A 22165-nucleotide genomic window follows, 5' to 3' on the forward strand; every position below is an offset into this window, starting at 1 on the left:
CGAAGTTTCCCCAAAAAGAAACCCTCTAGGAGTGGTCCTTTCTCTGTTTTGCGACTTGATCTCTTCCAACATATCTTTCTGACCCTTGGCTACATCATTCAGGGCCCTCAGGAGGCTGTCGAAAGCCATCTCTTCCCTGCTGTTGGGTTCCACCATGTCCTCCTCTTCTACTACTGCTTTCCCTCTATCCTCCGTGTCTGGCGTAATCTCCACCTCTCTTTCTCTGCTCCGGTACTGTTAATTTTAGTCAACAATGGTATGTTCTATGCTTTAGGGCAATTTTATTTCAATTTCTTTATTAGTCCAATATCAATATTTAGATTAGCAATCACATTAACATGATAGTAAAATGCAGACAAAACATAAAATAAACAGTAGAAGACAAGCCAAGACAAGAGGACACAAGATGTGGCACCAGCCAGGGACACCCTAATGTGGGGAAACCCTTGATCCAATCTTCTTTTAGTCTTCAATAGTTCAGTAGAGAGAGAGTACAATTTACAAATCTGATAATTTATAACAGTAGCAAAAGAGTCCTAACCAAAAAGTCAACGCTAATCAAGAAGGCAGATTTGACCCTCAACAAATCGGTCAACCTCAGTCAACTTCGGCCTCCAAACAGCAAGATAAAACAGCTGCCAAAACAATCAAATTCAACCTAGTCAAAGTTTGGTCAAACAACCCAGAAATTCGTTCACGTCTATTCATCCTCAATGTTGCATATAAACAGAACGTGATTTAGCCTCATTTACACACACTCATCTTCACACTTCTCTCTCTCTCTCCCCTCATAGATTGGGTATGGATTTCTGGGCCTCTCTCTCTCCACACGTCCAAAATTTCAGGAGGCCAAAATTTCAGGAAAGCGAAATTTCAAGAGGCCGAATTTTCAGGAGTGCAAAATTTCAAGAGGCCGAAATTTCGCTTTCTTGAAATTTCGCCCTCTTGAAATTTTGCTCTCGTGAAAATTCGGCCTCTTGAAATTTCGCTTTCCTAAAATTTTGGCCTCTTGAAATTTTGGACGTGTTCAGAGAGAGAGGCCTAGAAATCCCTACCCAATCTATGAGGGGAGAGAGAGAGAAGTGTGAAGATGAGTGTGTGTAAATGAGGCTAAATCACATTCTGTTTATATGCAACATTGAGGATGAATAGACGTGACTCTTGGGCTTTTGAGCCTACATAAGTTTGCTAGCGGACCTTGACAATTTGACCATAATCAAAATAAATTCATAACTTCATTTATATATGTCAGAATCAGATGATCTTTAGATCAATCCTACACCTCTCGGAGAGAGGAATCCAAGAAAAATATCAGCTGTCATAAATAAGATGACCCATGTGGAGTTTGGCCTTAGTTGCCAATTTTAACACTCCCTCTCAACTAGGGAGAACTCCATTTGCTAATCCATCTACCAGTCGGTACTATCTCTGCCATCAATGCACTGCTCTGCTGTGCTGAACTATGAAGGAGTGGTCGAGAATGTATCATACCATTCTCTACAGAGCCGAAGTCAGTGCCAGATAAAAGAGAGTTTCTCATACCACTCTTACTGAGCTAAAGTCAGTTCCAATCAAAAGGGAGTGTCATACCACTCTTACTGACCTGAAGTCAGTTCCAATTGATCCTAGATCAATATCGGTCATCCTAGAATAGGTAGTACAGTAGTACACGATGCATCCATTGGTAGTACTATGGTCCCTATCCTCATTTCCCTACTCATTGGCCAGATGAGAGGTACTTCCCATGAGTCCCAAACTGCATGGGTAGGATGTTTCAGTAGGAGAAGGATGAACCACTCATCCTGCCTACATGTCGCCAAGGGGTATCATAGGGGAAGGCTGAACCACTCACCCTGTACACATGAAACCATTAGGGGAACGCTAAACGACTCACCCTATGGTTGCTCATCGCTCCAAGAAGAACCCCAAGCCCCCCGGAGCTTCTAAAGCTCAATGTCCATCTCATATAGGACCTTCATAAGAGGGTCTCTCCACGACTCCAAGTCGTTCTCGGAAGGCCGAGAACTTGACCTTCCTAGGGGCTTTGTCACAATATCGACGACCTGCTCATCAGTCCCAATGTGATGGAGCCTTATTGCTCCTCGTTGTACCATATCCCGGATAAAGTGGTACTTGATATATATATGCTTGGAGCGATCATGAAACACAGGATTCTCTGATAATCAGATCGCACTCTGGTTGTCGCAGAGGATCACAGTGGTATCCAACGCATGTCCAAACAACTCACTGAAGAGCTTCCTCAACCAGACAGCTTCATAGGAGGCCATACTAGTAGCTATGTATTCGGCCTCGACAGTGCTCAAGGCAACCGATTTCTGCTTCCTTTTCATCCAAGGTATCGAAGCAGAACCCAAAGAAAAACAACATCCAGAAGTGCTCTTGTGATCCACTACACTGCTAGCCTAATCAATATTGAAATAACCATGTAGCCTCACATCTTTGGCAATGTATCTCAGTCCATAAGTGATTGTGCCCTGAAGATATCTCTGAAGATTCTTGGCACCAATCCAATGTATATGATGAGGCTCAACCATATATTGGTTCAATATGTTAACTGCAAAACATATTTCTGGACGAGAATTCGCCAAGAATATCAGTGCTCCTATGAGTTGACAATACTCAGAAGCATTTCCCAATTCAGGCCAACAACACTACAACATAACTTCTTAAAGTTAAGTTCCATTGGAGTAGTCACAGGCTTGCAGTCCACCATCCCAAATCTTTCCAATATCTTCACAACATATTTTCCTTGAGAGGAAAATTTCACCTGGCTTTTGCCAGACCTCGAACCCTAGGAAATAGTGCATTGGTCCTAGGTCCTTCATCTCATATTCAGAAGCCAACTCCCTCTTACATTTGTTAATGAGAGGGTCTGCATCTATCAGAAAGAGGTCATCCACATAAAGTACCAGAATGAGAGGTTTATCATTTTCAATCTTAAAGTAAAGGTTTTGATCGGCTTCACTTTTAGTGAATCCCAGCTTCACTAGATAGCTATCGATCCTCTCATACCAAGCCCGAGGTGCTTGCTTCAATCCATAAAGAGCTTTCTTCAACCGACATACATGAGATTCCTGATCATGAATCTCAAACCCCTCTGGTTGTTCCACATAGACTTCTTCTTTGATTGAACCATGCAAGAAAGCAGTCTTGACATTCATCTGATGTAGGTTCCGTCCTTGCGAGGCAGCAAGGGCTATGATCGAGCGGATGGTGGTGCATCGGGCAACAGGTGCAAATATCTCATCGTAATCCACACCTTCTTTTTAAGAGAAGCCTCGAGCAACAGAGCGAGCCATGAACCTTTCTGCACTTCCATCAACTCCTTGCTTGATTTTGTAGAGCCACTTAGAGGTGACAACCGATTTGTCCTGGGGTCTAGGGACCACATCCCAGACATATTCTTCATAATTGACTTGTATTCTTCATTCATAGCATCCTTTCATATTTGATGCTTCACGGCTTCTTCGAATGATGAAGGCTCATTTTGAATGATAGTGCTCATGGCGGTCAAATATCCTTGATCCCTGTTCGACTTCTTGCTTTCACGGAAAGTCATCCTTGGTGCAATGTGTCTCTCGGCATCTTCGAGAGTCTCCTTAAGCCATGAGGGTCTCCTTTTGGAGGAGCAGGGCTCACGAGGAGGATCAATAGGATCCATAGGTTCATCAACTGCAGGCATTGTTTCATCTTCTTTTGCACCCTGATTTCCGGTGTCAACTTCTTTGTCCTTCCTTAAGATAGGAAGGTTGTTGATCTTCCTGAGGGCCATATCTTCTTTGAAGGTGACATCATGACTTATATCAACTTCCTTTTGACCAACCACATAAATTCTATATCCCTTAGAATTTCACTACAGCCCACAAAGATTCCTTTCTTCCCAGATGCACCCAATTTGCTTCTTTTCTCTTTCGGCACATGAAAATATACTAGACTTCCAAAAATTCTAAAATGAGGGACATCAGGTTTCTTACTAGTGAACATTTCTTCGGGAGTCTTGGAGTCCACTGCTTGATGAGGGCATCGGTTTGGAACATACACGACGGTATTTGCAGCGTCAGCCCATAGGTACTTCGGAAGGCCTTGATCATGAAGCATGGCACAAACTGCTTCTACAATAGAGCGATTCTTCCTTTCAGTTACACCATTCTGCTCAGGAGTGTATGGCGTTGTAGTCTCCCTCTTAATGCCATCTTCTCTACAATAATCTTGGAATTTATTGGATTCGTACTCGGTCCCATTATCAGTCCTCAATATCTTGATTTTCTTCTCGGATTGGTTTTCGATCAAGGCTTTGAAGTGTCAGAACCAAGTGAACACTTCATCCTTCTTCTTCAAGAAGTAGATCTAGGTCTTGCGAGAATAATCATCCGTAATGGTGAGATAATATAAGTATCCTCCCTAAGAGTTTATGGGCATCATACCAGATATGTCGGAGTGGATCAATTGCAATATATCTGTGGTCTTGCTATTACTTGAGGGGAATGGTCCCCTTGTAAGTTTTCCTTCGGCACATCTCGGACATACACCTTCATGCTCTACTTTGAACTCGGGCATACCTGTCACCATCTGTCTTAGATCGGATAGGGCATTATAATGAAGACAAGCAAACTTCTGGGGCCATAGTTCAGATTGTAGAGATGTGTCACAAGACATGGCTCCCAATGGACTTCCTCCAACTTGATTCAAAGTGTCAACCCTGAACCCAAGAGTAAAAGCATTTTTAAAATTTCTTTTCCAAACACGTACCTTTCCATCGATGAATGCCACCTTGAATCCTTTGTCCTCCATGGTTGAAATGGACACCAGGTTCTTCTTGAGATCAGGTACCTATAGTACTTCTTGCAAATGAATAGTGTTACCTTGATTCAATTGGAGGGTAGCATTCCCTACTCCCTTCACAGGATAGGTGGCATCGTCTACAAGGATGATCTCCAAGCTTGTCTCCTTTTCTATCAGATTAGAGAGGGCTTCCTTATATCTGGTGAAGTGCCTTGCGGCACCATTATCAATCAGTCAATTTCCCAAAGTGTCCAGAGGAGAGGCAGTGGAGAGGGCCGATATAAGATAATACTCTTTTTGCTTATTGTTAACAACATTTGATTCTTCATACCTGGAGTTCCTTGATTTCTTGGAGGGTCGACCATTTCCTTGATGTCCCACATTCCTTTTTCCTTTGCCATTGGACCTGCCATTCCTTTGATCGTTGTTGTTGAAGTTGCCCCTGGAATGATTGTGATCATCATCATGCGATGTGTCCCTTCTATTTGGACACTCCCTTGCATAGTGGCCAAACTTATTGCAAACAAAGCACCTGCCCTTCCTTCCTCCCTTAGATCTAGGCTTTCCATGGAAATGACCTTTAGACCTTGCATTATTTCTCCTTTTGGCATGAGCGGAGAATGCAGTGGGGTTGCTTCTATTAGAAGGCATTTCTTGCTCCACCATTCTTGTTTCTTCTTGAATGCATCTCGACATCAATTCTTCAAACCCTGGAATTCGATCATTGTTGAGGACGGTGGTTCTAAATACATACCACTCAGGTGGGAGTCCTCCAAGCGGTTCTAAATACATACCACTCAGGTGGGAGTCCTCCAAGCGGTTCTAAATACATACCACTCAGGTGGGAGTCCTCCAAGCGTGGTGAGAGTAAGTTGCCTGTTAAGAGTGACTTCTCCAATCGAGAGTAGATCATTCTTGATCTCAGTAATCTTCAAGAAATAGGATTGAATATCCTCATCCTTGCCCTTCTTAATATCCTTCAACTTATTATTGAGAAATAGAATTTGATTTGCATTACTAACCTTGAACATGCCGACCAACTTGTCGTAGATCTCCATGGAGGTATTCAATTCAGAGATGTAGGCCACCAGATGCTTGTCATTGGAATGGTTGATAATATTCTTTGCTTTGACTTCAGCCCTATTGTACTTGGTTTTCGCAGCAGTTGGTGCATTTGAAGGAGGTTCAGGGATTTTGCCCTGCACATAGCCCATCACTTCTTTTTCTTCCAACGTCAAATCAAGAGACATCTTCCATCCATGATAGTCAGACTTATCATGGAACTTGTCTTTAGCCGGGAAGTAGGATGAGGAACCCATTGAACCTTTTTTCCTTGTCCAATTGTCTTTGGAGATTGCTCTTTCACTCTTGCTTGGGATTTGTCTTTACCTCAGCTCTGATACCATGTTAATTTTTCGACAACAATGGTATGTTCTATGCTTTAGAGCAATTTTACTTCAATTTCTTATTAGCCCAGAGTATCAATATTCAGATTAGCAATCACATCAACATGATAGTAAAATGCAGATAGAACATAAACATAAACATAAACATAAACATAAACAATAGAAGACAAGCCAAGACAAGAGGACACAAGATGTGGCACTAGCTAGGGACAAACCCCAATTTTGGGAAACTCTTGATCAAATCTTCTTTTAGTCTTTCAATAGTTCAACAGAGAGAGATAGTACAATTTACAAATCTGATAATTTATAACAGCAGCAAAAGAGCCCTAACCAGAAAAGTCAACGTTGGTTAATAGGGCAGAGTTGACCCTCAGCAAGTAGGTCAACTTCAGTCAACTTCGGCCTCCAAACAACAAGATAAAACAGCCGTTAAAAAGTCAAATTCAGCCCAGTCAAAGTTTGGTCAAACAACCCTGAAATTTCGCTCTCCTGAAATTTCTCTTTCCTAAAATTTCGGCCTTCTGAAATTTCTGACATGTGGAGAGGCCTAGATATCCGTACCCAATCAATGAGGAGAGAGAGAGAAGTGTGAAGACGAGTGTGTGTAATGTAGGAATTTACAGGGTAAGTTCCTCAGACAGGACACCAAAGGACACCACTGACAAACAAATACAGATCAATACACTAGTATTCTTGACGTGGTTAAAACCTTCAAAGAGGGAAACAGTCCATGGCCTGAGCCAATGCGGCCACTTCAGGGAATTTATTAATAAAAGAATGAAAATTTACATAAGCTTCTCTCGTGAACGGTTACCCTACAAATGACCCTCCATGCTCTTTAAATAGAGATCATGGACCAATCGGGTGTTAAGCCACGGATCAAGTGTCGGTAATACTGAGCAGAGAATGAATCGTCGGATCACTACATATCGTGACCGTCGGATTGTAAGTTACAAAAGTACATAGTAAAGAAACACACTTTACCTAACTCTACACTAGACCAAGTTATATTTAACTATTTCCTATGTGTCGGAATATCCTAACATCCCCCCTTAAGAACAACTTGGGATAAGATTGAAGGATGTACAAATATGACACAATAGGAGAAGGAAGGAGGCAATAGAGTCTATCCCCCCTTAGTGACAACTTCCTGAACTCCAACCATAAATCGAAGTTTAGTAAACTTTACCTCTGTGAGAGCCTTTGTAAATATGTCTGCAACTTGATCATCTGTTGAACAATATTGCACTTCAAGAACATGGTCATGAATGAGCTTTCTAGTGAAGTGCATGTGCAGTTCAATGTGTTTGTTGCGCTGATGTTGGACTGGATCTTTGCATAGTTAAATGGCACTTTGATTATCACACCAAAGTGTAGTTGGATGTTGCTGCTGAAAGCCAAACTTTGACAGGATCTGACGAAGCCATAGGGCTTCCTTACTAGCTTCTATGGCACCACGATACTCTGCTTCTACTGAAGAAAGAGAAATGGCGCTTTGTTTCTTGCAAGCCCATGTAATAGGTCCTGAACCAAGAGTGAACACATAACATGCAGTAGACTTCCGATCATCAGGGTCACCAACCTAATCGGAATCAGTGAAACCAACAAATAGAGGAGATGCTTCTGCACTGTAATGAATCCCAAACTGAACTGTACCTCAAACATAACGAAGTATTCTTTTAGCTACTTTCCAATGACTTTCATGTGGGTTTTGCATAAACCGAGCAATAAGGCCAACAACAAAGGAAAGGTCAGGATGAGTATGGGTCAGATACAAAAGTTTTCCTACAAGTTGACGGTATAAGGTAGCATCAACTTCAGGGGAAGTACAAGTGACTGAAAGTTTGGCTCCAGACTGAAAGGGAGAAGGGGCTGGCTTACAGTCTTCCATGTGAAAATGGCGTAGAAGATCATAGGTATACTTGGACTGGGAAAGGGAAATACCTTCCTTGGATTGCAAGACTTGAAGACCAAGAAAATAATGCAAGTGTCCTAAGTCTGTCATTTCAAACTTCTTTTTAAGGCTGGACTTCACATGGTTTATAAAGTTGGGATCACTACCAGTAAGGATAAGATCATCAACATAAAGAACAAGAATGATAAGAGACTTGCCCACTTTCTTGGTGTAGACAATATTGGCAGAATGACACCTAGAATAGCAGTTTCTAAAAGAATGCTATCCATTTTGGCATACCAAGCCCGGGGGGCTTGCTTGAGACCATAAAGGGATTCCTTAAGCCGACGTACAAGGTTGGAGTCTGTTTGTATAAAGCCAGTAGGTTGTTCCATATAGATTTGTTCATGCAAGTCCCCATGCAAGAAGGCAGATTTAACATCCATCTGATGGACTTCCCATTTGAAAGAGGCAGCGAGGGAAAGAACAAGGCGGATAAAGTTCATTTTGGCAACAGGGGAGAAGGTTTCAGTATAGTCAATGACTTCAACTTGTGAAAAACCCTTAGCAACAAGACGAGCTCTATGTTTATCAACTTTTCCATCTGATCCATACTTGGTTCTGTAAACCCATTTGCATCTAACAAGTTTTTGTCCATTTGGAAGAGGAACAAGATCCCATGTATCATTTTGCAATAATGAACGATATTCTTCATTCATAGTTGTGTCCCAATCTAGATGGCCTGAAGCCTCTGCAAAGGTGTCAGGATCATAATTCGTTGAAGCTTGAGCCAATAAAGAAGAGGCTCTATCGAACTGAGAACGTGTACGTCGCTCATCTGTAGGATCACTGACAAGAGCACCTGCTGCATTCCGAGTAGCACAGACCCATTTTGGAAGCTGAGGAGCTAAAGGAGGATCCTGAGAAGGTGGGGGAGGATTGTCATCCTCGCTATCATCATTTGAAGAAGAAATATTTTCAGAAGTAGAAGGGATAAAGAGAGGTGGCACACCCGTTGAACTGGGCTTGTAGGCTGATATATTTTCAGCAAACTTTACATCTCTTCTAATGATAACATTTTTGGACTTAAGTGGAATAAGTCTATATCCTTTGACATCTTCAGAATATCCAACAAAAATACATTTTTCACTCTTAGGGTCTAAAGCTTTATGTTTCTCATGTGGAATATGGGCCTATGCTTCACTTCCAAAAACACGAAAGTGACTTACATATGGTTTAATTGAGCTCCATGCTTCTTCTGGAGTGATATTTTTTAAAACCTTAGTAGGAGTGCGATTTACTATGTAATTTGCACAGTTAATTGCTTCTGCCAAAAAATTAAGACTAAGTCCTTTAGATTGAAGCATACAATTAGCCATTTCCTTTAAGGTGCGATTCTTCCTTTCAGCTACACCATTTTGTTGTGGAGTATATGGAACAATCTGTTGCATTTGAATTCCATTCTCAGTGCAAAAGTTTATGAATTTGTTTTTAACATATTCTCCGCCATTATCAGATCTTAGCTTAAGAATTTGATGTCCAGATTGTTTTTCAACAAAGGCCTTAAAGGCCAAGAACATGTTAAATAATTCACTCTTGAGTTTTAAGAAGTATACCCAAGTGCGTCTGGAGAAATCATCAATGAAAGTTAAGAAATACTTGTAGCCAGAGAATGAAACAACTGGAAGTGGACCATGTAAATCACTATGCACAAGCTGTAAAGCGGCTGAGGCGTGCCAAGAGGCATGTTTTTCAAAACTATCCTGATGATTTTTTCCGAGTACACATCCGGAACAAACACCATCTTTGTAAGATACCATTGGAAGACCTGTCACCATATTTTCTTTACATAGATTCTGAAGGGAGCGATAGTTTAAGTGACCAAATCGCTCATGCCAAAGTTTACTCACTTCATCATTATGAGCAACAAATACCGAGGGAAGATTTGATGACCCAAAGTTGTTAAACTTTTACAACCTTGTAGAATCATCAACAATGCCAGTAACTAAAATCTGTCTAGGATCTCTTAAGTCCTTAATTACAACATCGTGAGGTGAAAATTCAATGATTTTACCTTCACCTGAATGAGTTATCTGATATACAGATAGAAGGTTGCAGCATAAGGTTGGAACACATAATACATCATTAAATTGACCATTGTCTAGATGAACAGTTCCAGTTCCTACAACACTAAGAGATCTATCATCACCAACATATATATTTTTGGTGTTACAATCATTTAAAGAAGAAAACATGGCTTTGTTTTTGGCCATGTGATAAGAAGCTCCAGAATCAATGAGCCACTCATGAGGATGAGAAGAAGAAGATACATTTAGTGCATAACCAGACCGAGATGCTCGACAACCACATGCAAAAAGTGCTATTCCTGAAGATGAAGTTGAAGTTGAAGAGTGCTCCGAATGGATGTTATGCTTCTTCATTGCTGCTTCCAAGGCTTCCATCTTCTTAAAGCATTTAGATTCTAAGTGGTCATCTCGATCACAAAAGTGGCAATGTCTATTAGTCTTCTTCCCTTTGTTTTTATTTGCCTTATCATTTTGTTGAAATGATTTTTCATTTTGAGACTGAAATTGCTTAGGACCCTTGTTTGGTTTAGGACCATTCTTTTTAGGATACTGCTTCTTAGGATTCTTTGAATTTGGTCGCTGCTGGGCGGCTAAGGCTTTCTTAAAAGAGTTTCCAAGATTAAGAAGAACAAGATATAAGAGCTTTTCTTGTTCTCTTATTAAAGAATCACAAAAGGCATCAAAATAGGGGGACTTGTAGTCTTGTCCTTGAGAAATAAAGGCTTCTCTAGTAGAATGGAAGGTGGAAACAAACACAGTGTAGGCTGGGCCCAACTTAGTAAGAATGGAATAGATAAGGCTACCATCTTCTTTCTTAACCTTAACACCTTCCAAGAAAAGTCTAAAGGTCTTGAACTTGGACAAAAAATCTTCAATGGAAGAAAAATGATTGGGGTCCAATGTAAGCAACTCATTTTCGAGTTGATGGGCTTTAATTTCATTTTTAATTTCAAAAACTTTAGTGAGTTGTTTCATTGCTTCATTAGGAGTATCAAGTTCTGTGATATGGAATCTAAGGTCTGGAGAAATAGACATCCCTATCAATCAACGTGCTTGATCTTGCCTATTTTCCATTTGGCTGCTTTATCTTCATCTTTGAGGTTTGGTTTCTTGGCCTGAGGCTATTCTGTAAAGATCTTTACTTCTAAGTAAATCCATAATGTAGGACCACCATTGGAAGTAGTTGGGGCTGTCAAGAATAACTTGGCATGGACTTTTCATTTTAACAAAAACTGAAGCGGTAAATGCTGAAACTAAGTGTTCCAATGGAAAGATCTCAAAAAATTAGGCTGATTCAAAAAAACGACTTTGAAAACGGCTTCTGGATGAAGAAGTTATGGCTTTTTGAAGAAAAATTGTTGAAGATGCCGATGAAGTGCGTGAATGTGCGGAAATGAATGATAATGTTATATTTAAAAAAAATCCCCCCTTTCCAAACTTAATCTAATTAGCTCACCTAAAAAAAAAGATTTTATGTGACTTACTTTTATAAATAAGTGAAAGTCACTTTTACAATGGTACTTTATGAACTACCCACTAAATTGTAACTTAAATAAAAGATAAAGAGACTTTAGAATTTTAAGTGATTCACTTTTTATAATGGGTGAGAACATTTTTACATAAATTAACTTTAAAACATAAGTTACATGTGCTTTTTGAAAAAGTAACTGAACAAAAAGAAAGACTTGAACTCAAGACCTCTATTCTCATAAAGTAACTTTGGACCAAGTGAACTAGTTTAAAAGGTTGGTAATTTTTGGAAAAGAGGAAGGGTTTTTGTTGTTGTTGTTTATTCCCTAGTCACTAAAGCTTTGGGGTGCATGCTTACTTGAAAAAACTCTTTTTTGCCTACAAAACAAAAACCACAAAACCCAACACGAACATACAAAAAAAAACAAACCTTACGGCTTGAAGTTAGCTTTAGCCAGAAACTAAATATTTTTCTCAATGTTTTTGATTTTCCGAGATCACACTAAGGCGTGGCGGAAAAGAGCATACACATGAGAAAAATCCTTCCTTTCTGTTTCTGATTTGCTCAGATCACACAGAGTCGCGGGGCAAAGAGCATACACAGAAATAAAAGGTATAGATCCAATAATAAAAAACAAAGAGCTAAATAAACCGAAATAAACAGAGAGATGAATAGCTAGAACTGCAAATAAAGACTGTATACCTCCAGATCTTAAAAATGACATAGCTAGGGCTACCGAAAACCTTTTCGCGTGAAACGAAAGGGGTTACTGACTGGAACAGATGCCTCCTAACACAATAGAGTAGTCCTCTCGGCCCAACAATAGATCCTAGGAAACGACTGTCAGATGCAGTTGTACCGGCTTCAGATTTGGATCACCAACGGATGCGGCCCTCAAATAGCTCTGATAGTATGTAAGAATTTATAGGGTAAGTTCCTAAGACAGAACACCAAAGGACACCGCTCACAAACAGATCACAGATCAATACACTAGTATTCTTGACGTGGTTAAAATCCTCAAAGAGGGAAACAATCCACGACTTGAGCCAACGTGGCCACTTCAGGCAATTTATTAATAAGAGAATGAAACTTTACATAAGTTTCTCTCATGAACAGTTTCCCTACAAATGACCCTCCATGCTCTTTAGATAGAGATCATGGACCAATCGGGTGTTAAGCCACGGATCAAGAGTCGGTAATACCGAGGAGAGAATGAGCCGTCGGATCACTACATATCGTGACCGTCGGATTGTAGGTTACAAAAGTACATAGTAAAGAAACAAACTTTACTTAACTCTAAACTAGACCAAGTTATGCTTCACTATTTCCTATGTGTCGGAATATCCTAACATGTAAATTAGGCTAAGTCACCTTCTATTTATATGCGACGTTGAGGATGAATATACGTGATTGTTGGGTTTTTGAGCCTACATAAGTTTGCTGGTCGACCTTGATAATTTGGCCATAATCAAAATAAATTCATTTCATTTGTACATGTTAGAATTGGATGATCATTAGATCAATCCTACACCTCTTAGAGAGAGGAATCCAAAAAAATATCAGCTGTCATAAATAAGATGACCCATGTGGAGTTTCGCCCTAGTTGCCAGTTTTAACAGGGACCTCTGCCTTTTGTAGGTGATCTTCTGCTGGTCCCCTTCTCTCATAGGAGACAATCCCCACAACTGAGCCAAGAACTAGGCTTTGATACCACTGTAATGATCCTAAATAGGAATACAAGTGATATAAAAAATAATCTGTGCAACAAAATATAAAAAACGAAATACACATTAAACACCCATGGATGCTGCAAATAAGGAACTGCTGAGCCATTTTATTAATTTTTTGAAGGAAAAATGCAATGGATAATAAGATGGTGCACCTAGGCTTGTCTCAATGGGCAAGCATGACCAAACCCAAGTGAGAAAGCTGAACTGAAGGCTATCCAACTACTGCATTGATCTGCATTGCGCTGCCCAGAAAACTGTCTTTCTGCTAGGTTCAAATTGTTGATTTGTGGTAGCATTGGATGTGCTCTAGCCATGAAAATTGGTGGAGAGCTAAGGCACATAAGATCTCTAAGACCCAGAAATGGTTTGGGGAAATTCCACCTAGTTGTAGAGATATTAAAATAAATAATATTTTTAATGGGGTTCCTAAGTCTAAACTTAGGAAAATTAAAATATTAATGGGTATTAATATAAAATTGGGTGAGAATGTTCTAAATGACATGGATCAAGGGAAATCTAATCTTAGCTGTTGATTAGAGACTTAATCTCAAATATAATCTTAGCTGTTGATTAGAGACTTAATCTCGGCCGTTGAAGATTCAACAGGAAAAGTATAAGAGGAGGCTTGAGGGTCAGTTGGAGATACACCAAAAACTGATCAATTAGTTCGATTTTCTGGAGCGGGGCTTGCTGAGAAAATTCGAGCTAGTGGTCTGTTGCAGTGAGGGGCAGTGAGTACATAGCAGAGAGGCGGGGATAGTGCCAGAGGGTAGCATAGAGACCAAAGAGGTTGACGCAGAGGCAGCTAGAGCTACGCAGAGACAATAGGAGGTACGCAGAGGCAGTTGGGGAATGCGTAGAGGTAGAGAGCCTTGCGTGGGTGACACAGAGGGGCCAAGTGCTGACATAGAGAGCCAAGAGGCTGACGCAGAGGCTTTAGGAGCTATGTTGAAGCTTGCAGGGCTGACATAGGGCCAAGAGGAAGCCCCAAAAGGATTTTTGTGGGGCAGACTAGATCTGAGAGGATGAATATCTGTCTCCGGGAAGAGGTATTACTGCCGTGTAACAATTTCTGTTGGGTGAGCCATTTCTGGCACCCTAGTTGTACTCAAGAATCTGCATAATAATAAAAACCCCAGAACTACTGCACCGATTTTCTCGCATTGGGTTTTCCCAGGGACGATTGTCCAAAAATAACTATGTCCCTTGTGTGTTTGTCTCTGTATTTCAGTTGTTGATCTGTATATGGATTGAGGCTGGATTTGTGTTTATTTTCAGTATTTTTATTTATAAATAACTTGTTAATAAGAAGAACAAGTAGGAGAAAATAAACCAGATAATGCAGTAGGGATTTCTGATGTGTTAGACTTAGAAATTTCAACACGAATGGCTGAAAAATCCAATTTCTGTGCCCAAAAAATTATAAGCTTTTAACCTCGGACTCCTTGTCCTAAACCCAAAAAAGCCCACGAAGGAATTTGGTTGGTGTAGACTTCTGAAATTCGACCCCCTTGGAGCCCAACTTTAGCTGCAAATGCAAAACTCGACCTGCTGGAATCTGCCTGTAAATCCTCCTAGAAGTGGTCCCAAGGTGCTGGGATGACCTATGCTATCAATCCCCTAGCTTCTCGGATGGGCTCTCGGCCTATGGCACCTGCTCCTTAGCTACACGAAAGTGCTGGACTAGCCCTCTACACTGTCCCGAAACCCAACAATTCAAACTGCTGGGATGCTGGCTCTGCTAGCTCCAAAACTCACTAGAAATGCTGGCCTTTTGCTTCTCTTCCAATCCTCTGACCCTCCCGACAAATGCTTGATCACTGATAGCTCCAAACTCCCCTTGCATATTCTTCAGCTAGCTAGAAATATGCAGTCCCTGTTATGGCTGAATGGTAGTGCTGTAAAACACTCCCGAAACTCCTGAAATACTTATGGAACTGCCTCTCTTGGGCGGGCACGGAAGCTCCCCCGAAGTAGAGGCTGAATCTCCCGCTTGAGAGATTCGTGGCTAAACAGCCGGTTGACTCAGCTAAACAGTAGAGCGAATAGTCAAGTAATTTTGTTTGCAAGATGTAAGAGTGAATCCAAAATGAGAGCTGCCTCCTCCTTATAACTCCTTGGGCCTCCCTTGCCTCTTGTGGGCCCCTCCATCCACCTATTTGACTTCCCTCCAAGCCATTTCAATGCCCTAGTCCGAATTCTCATGTGGGTGGCCCCCACATTCCACTAGCAGCCAAATAAAGTCGAATTGCCTCCTACTAAGTGGAAAATGATGGGTTCTCTTCCTTAGCGAAAATTGTGCAAAGTTGTGTAGCAACACCTTGTTACAAATGTATTTGAGAAGAGACATGACATTACATAGCATTACTAGGGCCCTAGGGTTGAATATTAAGCTTACCCACTCATAAATTATTGTTTTCAATCAAAATTGAGGGGGGTGTGTCTAGCCCTTTCTAAGGGGGGATGCCCCAAAGCACCCTTTTCGGGGAGTCGTGTCCCTCACACTGGGGAAATGCCCCCCCCTGTAGCACATTATATTGAAACTTGGAAAGAAATCATTACGATTAAATGAGCAAAGATTATTTAAATGACACAGACACATATCTGAGTGGAGCGTACAGTTTTGCTGAGGCCACAATAGAGGACTCCAACAATCAATATTACAAACTTCGAGGTACATAAAGGGCTTGATGCTCTCAATTAGCTGCCAATCCCATACCCTCATACATGATAGAATCTAATGAAAATGCTACAATCCTACCAATCTTGAAATCCTGAAAACTGTTAAGTATGCTGAATTTTCAATGCATATGAAATTTACTTTCTCCATATGAATTACAATGAAGTTGGAACTTAGAACCACTCTCAAACATCCTGAAGTAATTAATGGTAATGTTAGAAATTTAAGCAAAAGGATGAACCTTTTCACCTTTTTACTCATACCTTTATTTGCCAACATTTTGGTGCAAACTGAGAGTGAAAGCCTTTTTTAAAGAAAAAATTCCAGTCTTAGAGCCTTTTAGAGGTCTCATTAGTTCTTAATTAACCTTTGTTAGGCATTAAAACAAAAAATGTGGGTCCCAGCAATTATATCAGGACAAAATTGGAAACACATTGTAGAGATGCTGAAACACATTTCCCACACGTGAACCACGTTTCAGATGAACTGAAACATGTTTCAAGCACATTTCAGCTTTTCGATACAGAAACGCAGCTAGTACGTTGGGGGGGGGGGTTGGGAGACATGTTTCCTGCAGCATAGATCGTGAATTTTTATACTCAGTTTTCATGGCCTTCTGCCACCCATCCTTGCCTTTAGCCTCATCATAATTTCATGGTTTAAATGAATTTAGAACCGTCACTAAAGCAATGTTAACATGCTCAACAACTTGCTTACCTTTTTACATTGGTATCCTACTTGGTCTTTCCTCTCTGGTATTAGAATATATTTCTATTTAGTAATGCTCAGTATTTTAGCTGTTTCTATTTTTATTCTTTTAGCAGTTTCTTAGATGAAACTGTTTGTTCTATATTCTACATAGAAACCTGATGTTTCTATTATTGTAAATATCTTTGTATTATCATTGAGCTGTTTGCTCCATGTGAATTAATTCATTCATCATTCTTTTATGGTATCAGAGCAAGGTTAAGAGATTTCTTGAACAGTAATTCTCTCTGCATCGTAATCTCTTGAGTCCTTTCTAAGGTCGAGCCCTCTGTAAGCCAGGCAGCCTTCACTGAGTCTTAGCCTCGGCTTTGCTCGCTGTGATAAAAGCTTACAGTCGTCCATCTCGATACAGAAATGGATTCTTCCCTTGCATGATCTTTTTATTAAGGAAATAACTTTGGGGCGGTGACTGTTTTCATGGGAGCGGAATTTTTTTGGCTGACCAGTTTGCTTGGAATTGTAAATCCGGCTATCTTCTTCTTCGCCTGGCGGCTACTCGACCACAACGTGGAATCCCTCAGCAATCGTGATCCAGGTGTTTTTCCCTCAAAACTCATTTGTTTTTTTTGAAAGTCGGAGTCGTGGTTTGAAACTTCGATCTGCAGGCAAAATCGTGGTTTCAAAAATCGTGGTTTTTATTGCAACTCTGTCAAAATACGTGGATATCTGTGGATACGCATGCAATTTCAATCCCGTTGATAGATATTTGAAACCCGTGGTTAAATATATATATTTTTTTGAAACCCGTGGATATATACTGCAGACCCGTGGATACATATTTGAAAATCGTGGTTCATTTCGTGGATATATTTGAAACCCGTTAAATATATTTCAAAATCCGTGGATACAAATCTCGCAGGTGGTTAATCGTGGTTAAATATATATTTCTTGAAACCCGTGGATATATACTGCAGACCCGTGGATAAATATTTCCGTGGATACATTTGAAACCAGTTATATATTCCAAAATCCGTGGATACAAATCTCGAACCTGCGATCTTTCGCGTTATCAGCACCTGTGTTTATTTCAAACCTGTGTATTTTTTAAACACGTATATACCTGAGACGCATATACCTGAGCCGTGACGTGAAGCTCACGTGGGCCAATTTATTAAGATCTTCGTATTTGTTTTGTGGGCCAATATATCCGTGGTGTTTGCCGGCAGTTTAAAAGTGAAGCTGAGACAGCATATGTGGGTCCCTCTTTCAATATTTGCATTTGCTGTATGTATGGTTCTGGTTGCCGGCAGTGGGTTACCAATCAGCGGAATTTTTTTTTCTCTGTGATCCTGATAGTCTTCATTACAAACTCAGACCTGTGACACCTGTTTATTGCATCAGTATACACGTGTGGTAGACCTGCATTCTCTTGTGGGAAACTGTATTCTCAGAACTATATTTTTTTTAGCAGGACAAAGTCTGTTTTTTAATTTACTTCAGGATAAACAGGCAGCAACATTGTTCTTGTGTGGCAGACTTCTGTATTTTTCTTTGGGAAAATGGCCACACTTACCAATCTGATGTTAGAAGGAAATCAACGCTTTAATGGCAGCAACTATAACATTTGGAAACAAAGAATGTTGACCATTTTTGAGTACAGGCGTCTTGATCAACTCATTTTGGGCAAAGAGCTTCGTCCCGGTACAGCCGGGACCGATCAAGATAAATTTGATGATCGAAATCGAGAGGCTGTTATGCTTCTCAAGCTCTCTGTCGCTGATGATCAGTTACCACAGATCCCTTCTGGCAAGACAACTGCTGAAATCTGGCAACAGTTGAAAGAACTGCATGAGACATCTGATAAAAGCAGAGCTTTTTTTCTCAAAAATCAGTTGTTCTCCATCATGATGGACGAACATATGTCTTTACAGGAACATCTCAACAAAATTAAAGACATTCGAGATCAGCTCGAAGCCATTGGTCGGACCATGGAGGAGGAAGATATGGTAGTCATTACTTTGAAAAGTCTACCGAAATCTTATGAACACTTCATTGAAACGCTCAACATTACCACCACAAATGTTGATCTGAAGTTTCCAGATTTATGTACCAAACTTCTGCAGCAGGATCGGTGGAAACAACAGTTTGGTAGTAGTGCCTCATCAGTGCCCTCGGAAAATGCATTTGCTGCAAAATATCAGTCCTCTCAGTCTTTTCAGCAGAAAGGATCATCTCAGTCTTTTGATCCTAACAGGAAGAAAAGTGTACAGTGTAATTACTGTCACAAGTTCGGTCACATGAAGAAAGATTGCAGGCAGAGGATTGCTTCTGAACAAAAGAAACAGGGAGGGTCACATCAGACAGCGAATGTTGCAGAACATTCCGAACAGACAGATTCTGCCTTTTACGCCTTTATGGCTAAAAGGTCTTCAGAACATGTTCCTTCCTCTGCATGGTACATTGATTCTGGTGCATCACGCCACTTCTCTCACAGGCGTGACTGGTTTATTGACTTCTCACCTTTCAGTGATTCAGTAGTATTTGGTGGAGGTGAAAAATACACTGTTGCTGGCAGGGGTACAGTTCAAATTCAGTCTGGTGGACGCACGCTCATATTTCTAAATGTATACTATGTTCCTGGTATGGAGATTAATCTGCTCTCTGTCAGTCAGATTATGAGGAATTCTCCTCAGCTTGATGTTGTGTTCAGTGCACACAAGTGTTCCATCATTGATAGGGAGACCAGTCTGACAGTTGCTACTGGCCTAGAGGACCATGGTCTATACAGACTACTTGACACCGGTGACTTTCCAGAAGTGGCTCTAGCAGCTCGTGTCTCTCCCATCAGTACTTTATGGCATCAGCGATATGGGCATCTCAATATGCAGTATCTCTCTCAGCTCTCTCGGGAGGGACTTGTGTCAGGATTACCTGATATTCAGACTCAGCAGTTGGGGGTATGCAGCGCCTGTCAAGCGGGAAAGCAACATCGGTCGTCATTCAAAAATGGAGAATCTTGGCGCGCATCCCAGGGACTTCAGTTACTTCATGCTGATATTTGTGGTCCTATGAATACAACTTCTATCACTGCTTGCAAATACTTTTTACTTATTGTAGATGACTTTAGTAGAAAGATGTGGGTGTATTTTTTAAAAAATAAATCTGATGCTCTTAGTACCTTTCAGAAGTTTAAAACTTTAGTTGAAAACGAATCTGGTTGTAATATCATGACCCTTAGGACCGACAATGGGGGGGAATTTTGTTCCTCAGCTTTTACCAACTTCTGTGATATTCATGGCATCAAACGACAATTAACCACACCTTACACTCCCCAGCAGAACAGTGTTGTCGAGCGTCGCAACCGCACGGTTGTTGAAATGGCTCGTTCCATGTTACAACACCGGAGTGTTCCAAACAAATTTGGGCTGAAGCAGTATTTACTGCTGTTTACCTTCTTAACAGATCTCCTACTCAGGCTGTTAAAGGGAAGACTCCTGAAGAAGTGTGGTCTGGTCGTAAGCCTAAGATCAGTCATCTCAAAGTTTTTGGCTCAGTTGCATATGTTTGGATTCCATCTGCTAAGCGATCTAAGTTGGATTCCAAAAGTCAGAAACTCATGATGACAGGTTACAGTGATCATCACAAGGCCTATAGGCTGATAGATATAGCCACTGGTCGACTTAGCTTCAGTAGAGATGTAGTATTTGATGAAGACAGAGGATTCTTTCAGTCTTCTTCTTCTGAGCAGCTCTCTGAGGATCCGCCTCACAGTGTTCTTCTTCCAGTCAGTCCATCTGATGGGAGGGATGATGTAGCATCAGGGTTTGATACTACTCTATCTGAGCTTCCTCCAGAAGCTAATCCTCCTCTTGCTGTTCCTATTGCTCTTGAGCCTGCTTCTCTTTCTCCTGATATTGGTTCCTCTAATCCTGATATTGGTTCTTCTTCTCTTCGGCCCAAATGGTGGGCTAAAACCATAGGTGATCTCCGGGATGATGAGCTCCTTGAAGGTAGAACTTCTAGGCATAAGAACAGACAACAGTCTACAGTCAATTTTGCTCTTATGGCTAACCTTCACAGTACTTTTGAGCCTCAAACATATTCAGAGGCTAAGGGTACATCTGAGTGGGAACAGGCTATGGAAGCAGAATTTCAGAGTCTTCAGAAGAATCACACATGGACACTTTCTGATCTTCCTGCAGACAAAAAACCCATAGGCTGCAAATGGGTGTATAAAGTAAAATACAAAGCTGATGGAACCTTAGACAAGTATAAAGCTCGGCTTGTGGCTCGAGGATTTTCACAGAAGGAAGGCATTGACTATGAGGAGACTTTTGCTCCTACAGCCAAGATGAGTACCATAAGGCTTGTTCTTGCCCTAGCAGCTCAGTTCAATTGGAAAGTTCATCAGATGGATGTAAAAAGTGCTTTCCTAAATGGTGATCTCCAAGAAGAAGTCTACATGACGCAGCCTCCAGGATTCAAGGTTGCTGGTCAAGAACAGAAAGTGTGTCGGTTAGTTAAAGCAATCTATGGATTGAAACAAGCTCCTCGGGCTTGGTACATGAAAATTGATCAGTACCTGACAGATCAGGGTTTTCAGCGGAGTCCATCTGATGCAAACCTGTATATCAAGCATACTGGTGATGATATCTTGTTTGTAGTTGTCTATGTGGATGATCTTATCATTACTGGCAGCTACCCCTAACAACATAGATGGGGGCTTTTCCCCTAGAGGACTTCAGAGTGACACTACACACATTGAATGTCAGCAATGTTTGTCTTATAAATAGGTGGATCAAAAACTAATGCTTGTTGGAGATAACGCGTGCAGATACTCAAGAGATAAGATGTTATCTTTGTCATTTTGATACCATTAAATCATTTCAAAATTTTGCTTCTAGAAATATAAAGTGATTGAAAGATATAATCCTTGTGATTTTTACATAGAGCTATAAAAAACTTACAATGGAATGTTTCCTGAGATAATATAAGTTTTCATTGCAGTGACAAAAGAGCAATATTTTAAGCAGGCTGTTTTCCAAGATGAGAAGATAGATTGTTAGTTTATTTTACTTGTACCTGACTTTCTCAGTTAAATCTTTATTTAGACATTTATGTGTTTTCTCTGAGACAGACAGGACTTCAGAAACGAGGTTGAATTACTAGTGAAGTTGCGGCATCCTAATATTGTCCAGTTTCTTGGTGCAGTCACAAAGAAACCACCTCTGATGCTGATAACTGAGTTCCTTCGTGGGGTATGTGACCAACTTTTTCTTCTTGGTGATCAAATAAGTTCCATGTTTTCTTTAGAGAAGTGCTTTAAGTATTTATGCAGATGCAAAATAATGGTGTGTGTTTGTATAAGGATATGCCTAGGATTTAA

At 40.6% G+C, this 22165-nt stretch overlaps 1 protein-coding gene across 1 annotated transcript in view; it reads left to right on the plus strand.

Moving 5' to 3' along the window:
- LOC149249479 (serine/threonine-protein kinase VIK-like) overlaps window positions 1-22165 on the plus strand; it is a 122855-nt gene that overhangs the window by 96870 nt on the left and 3820 nt on the right. Inside the window, exon 5 of the mRNA XM_089458707.1 lies at window positions 21917-22037. Coding sequence (XP_089314833.1) covers window positions 21917-22037 — 121 coding nt within the window. The remainder of the gene's footprint in view (window positions 1-21916; window positions 22038-22165) is intronic.

The sequence above is a fragment of the Pinus tabuliformis genome, chromosome 7 (genome assembly GCF_031772625.1).
Source record: "Pinus tabuliformis cultivar Carrire ecotype Pingquan chromosome 7, CPIR1, whole genome shotgun sequence".
In the NCBI taxonomy this organism is placed as follows: Eukaryota; Viridiplantae; Streptophyta; class Pinopsida; order Pinales; family Pinaceae; genus Pinus; species Pinus tabuliformis.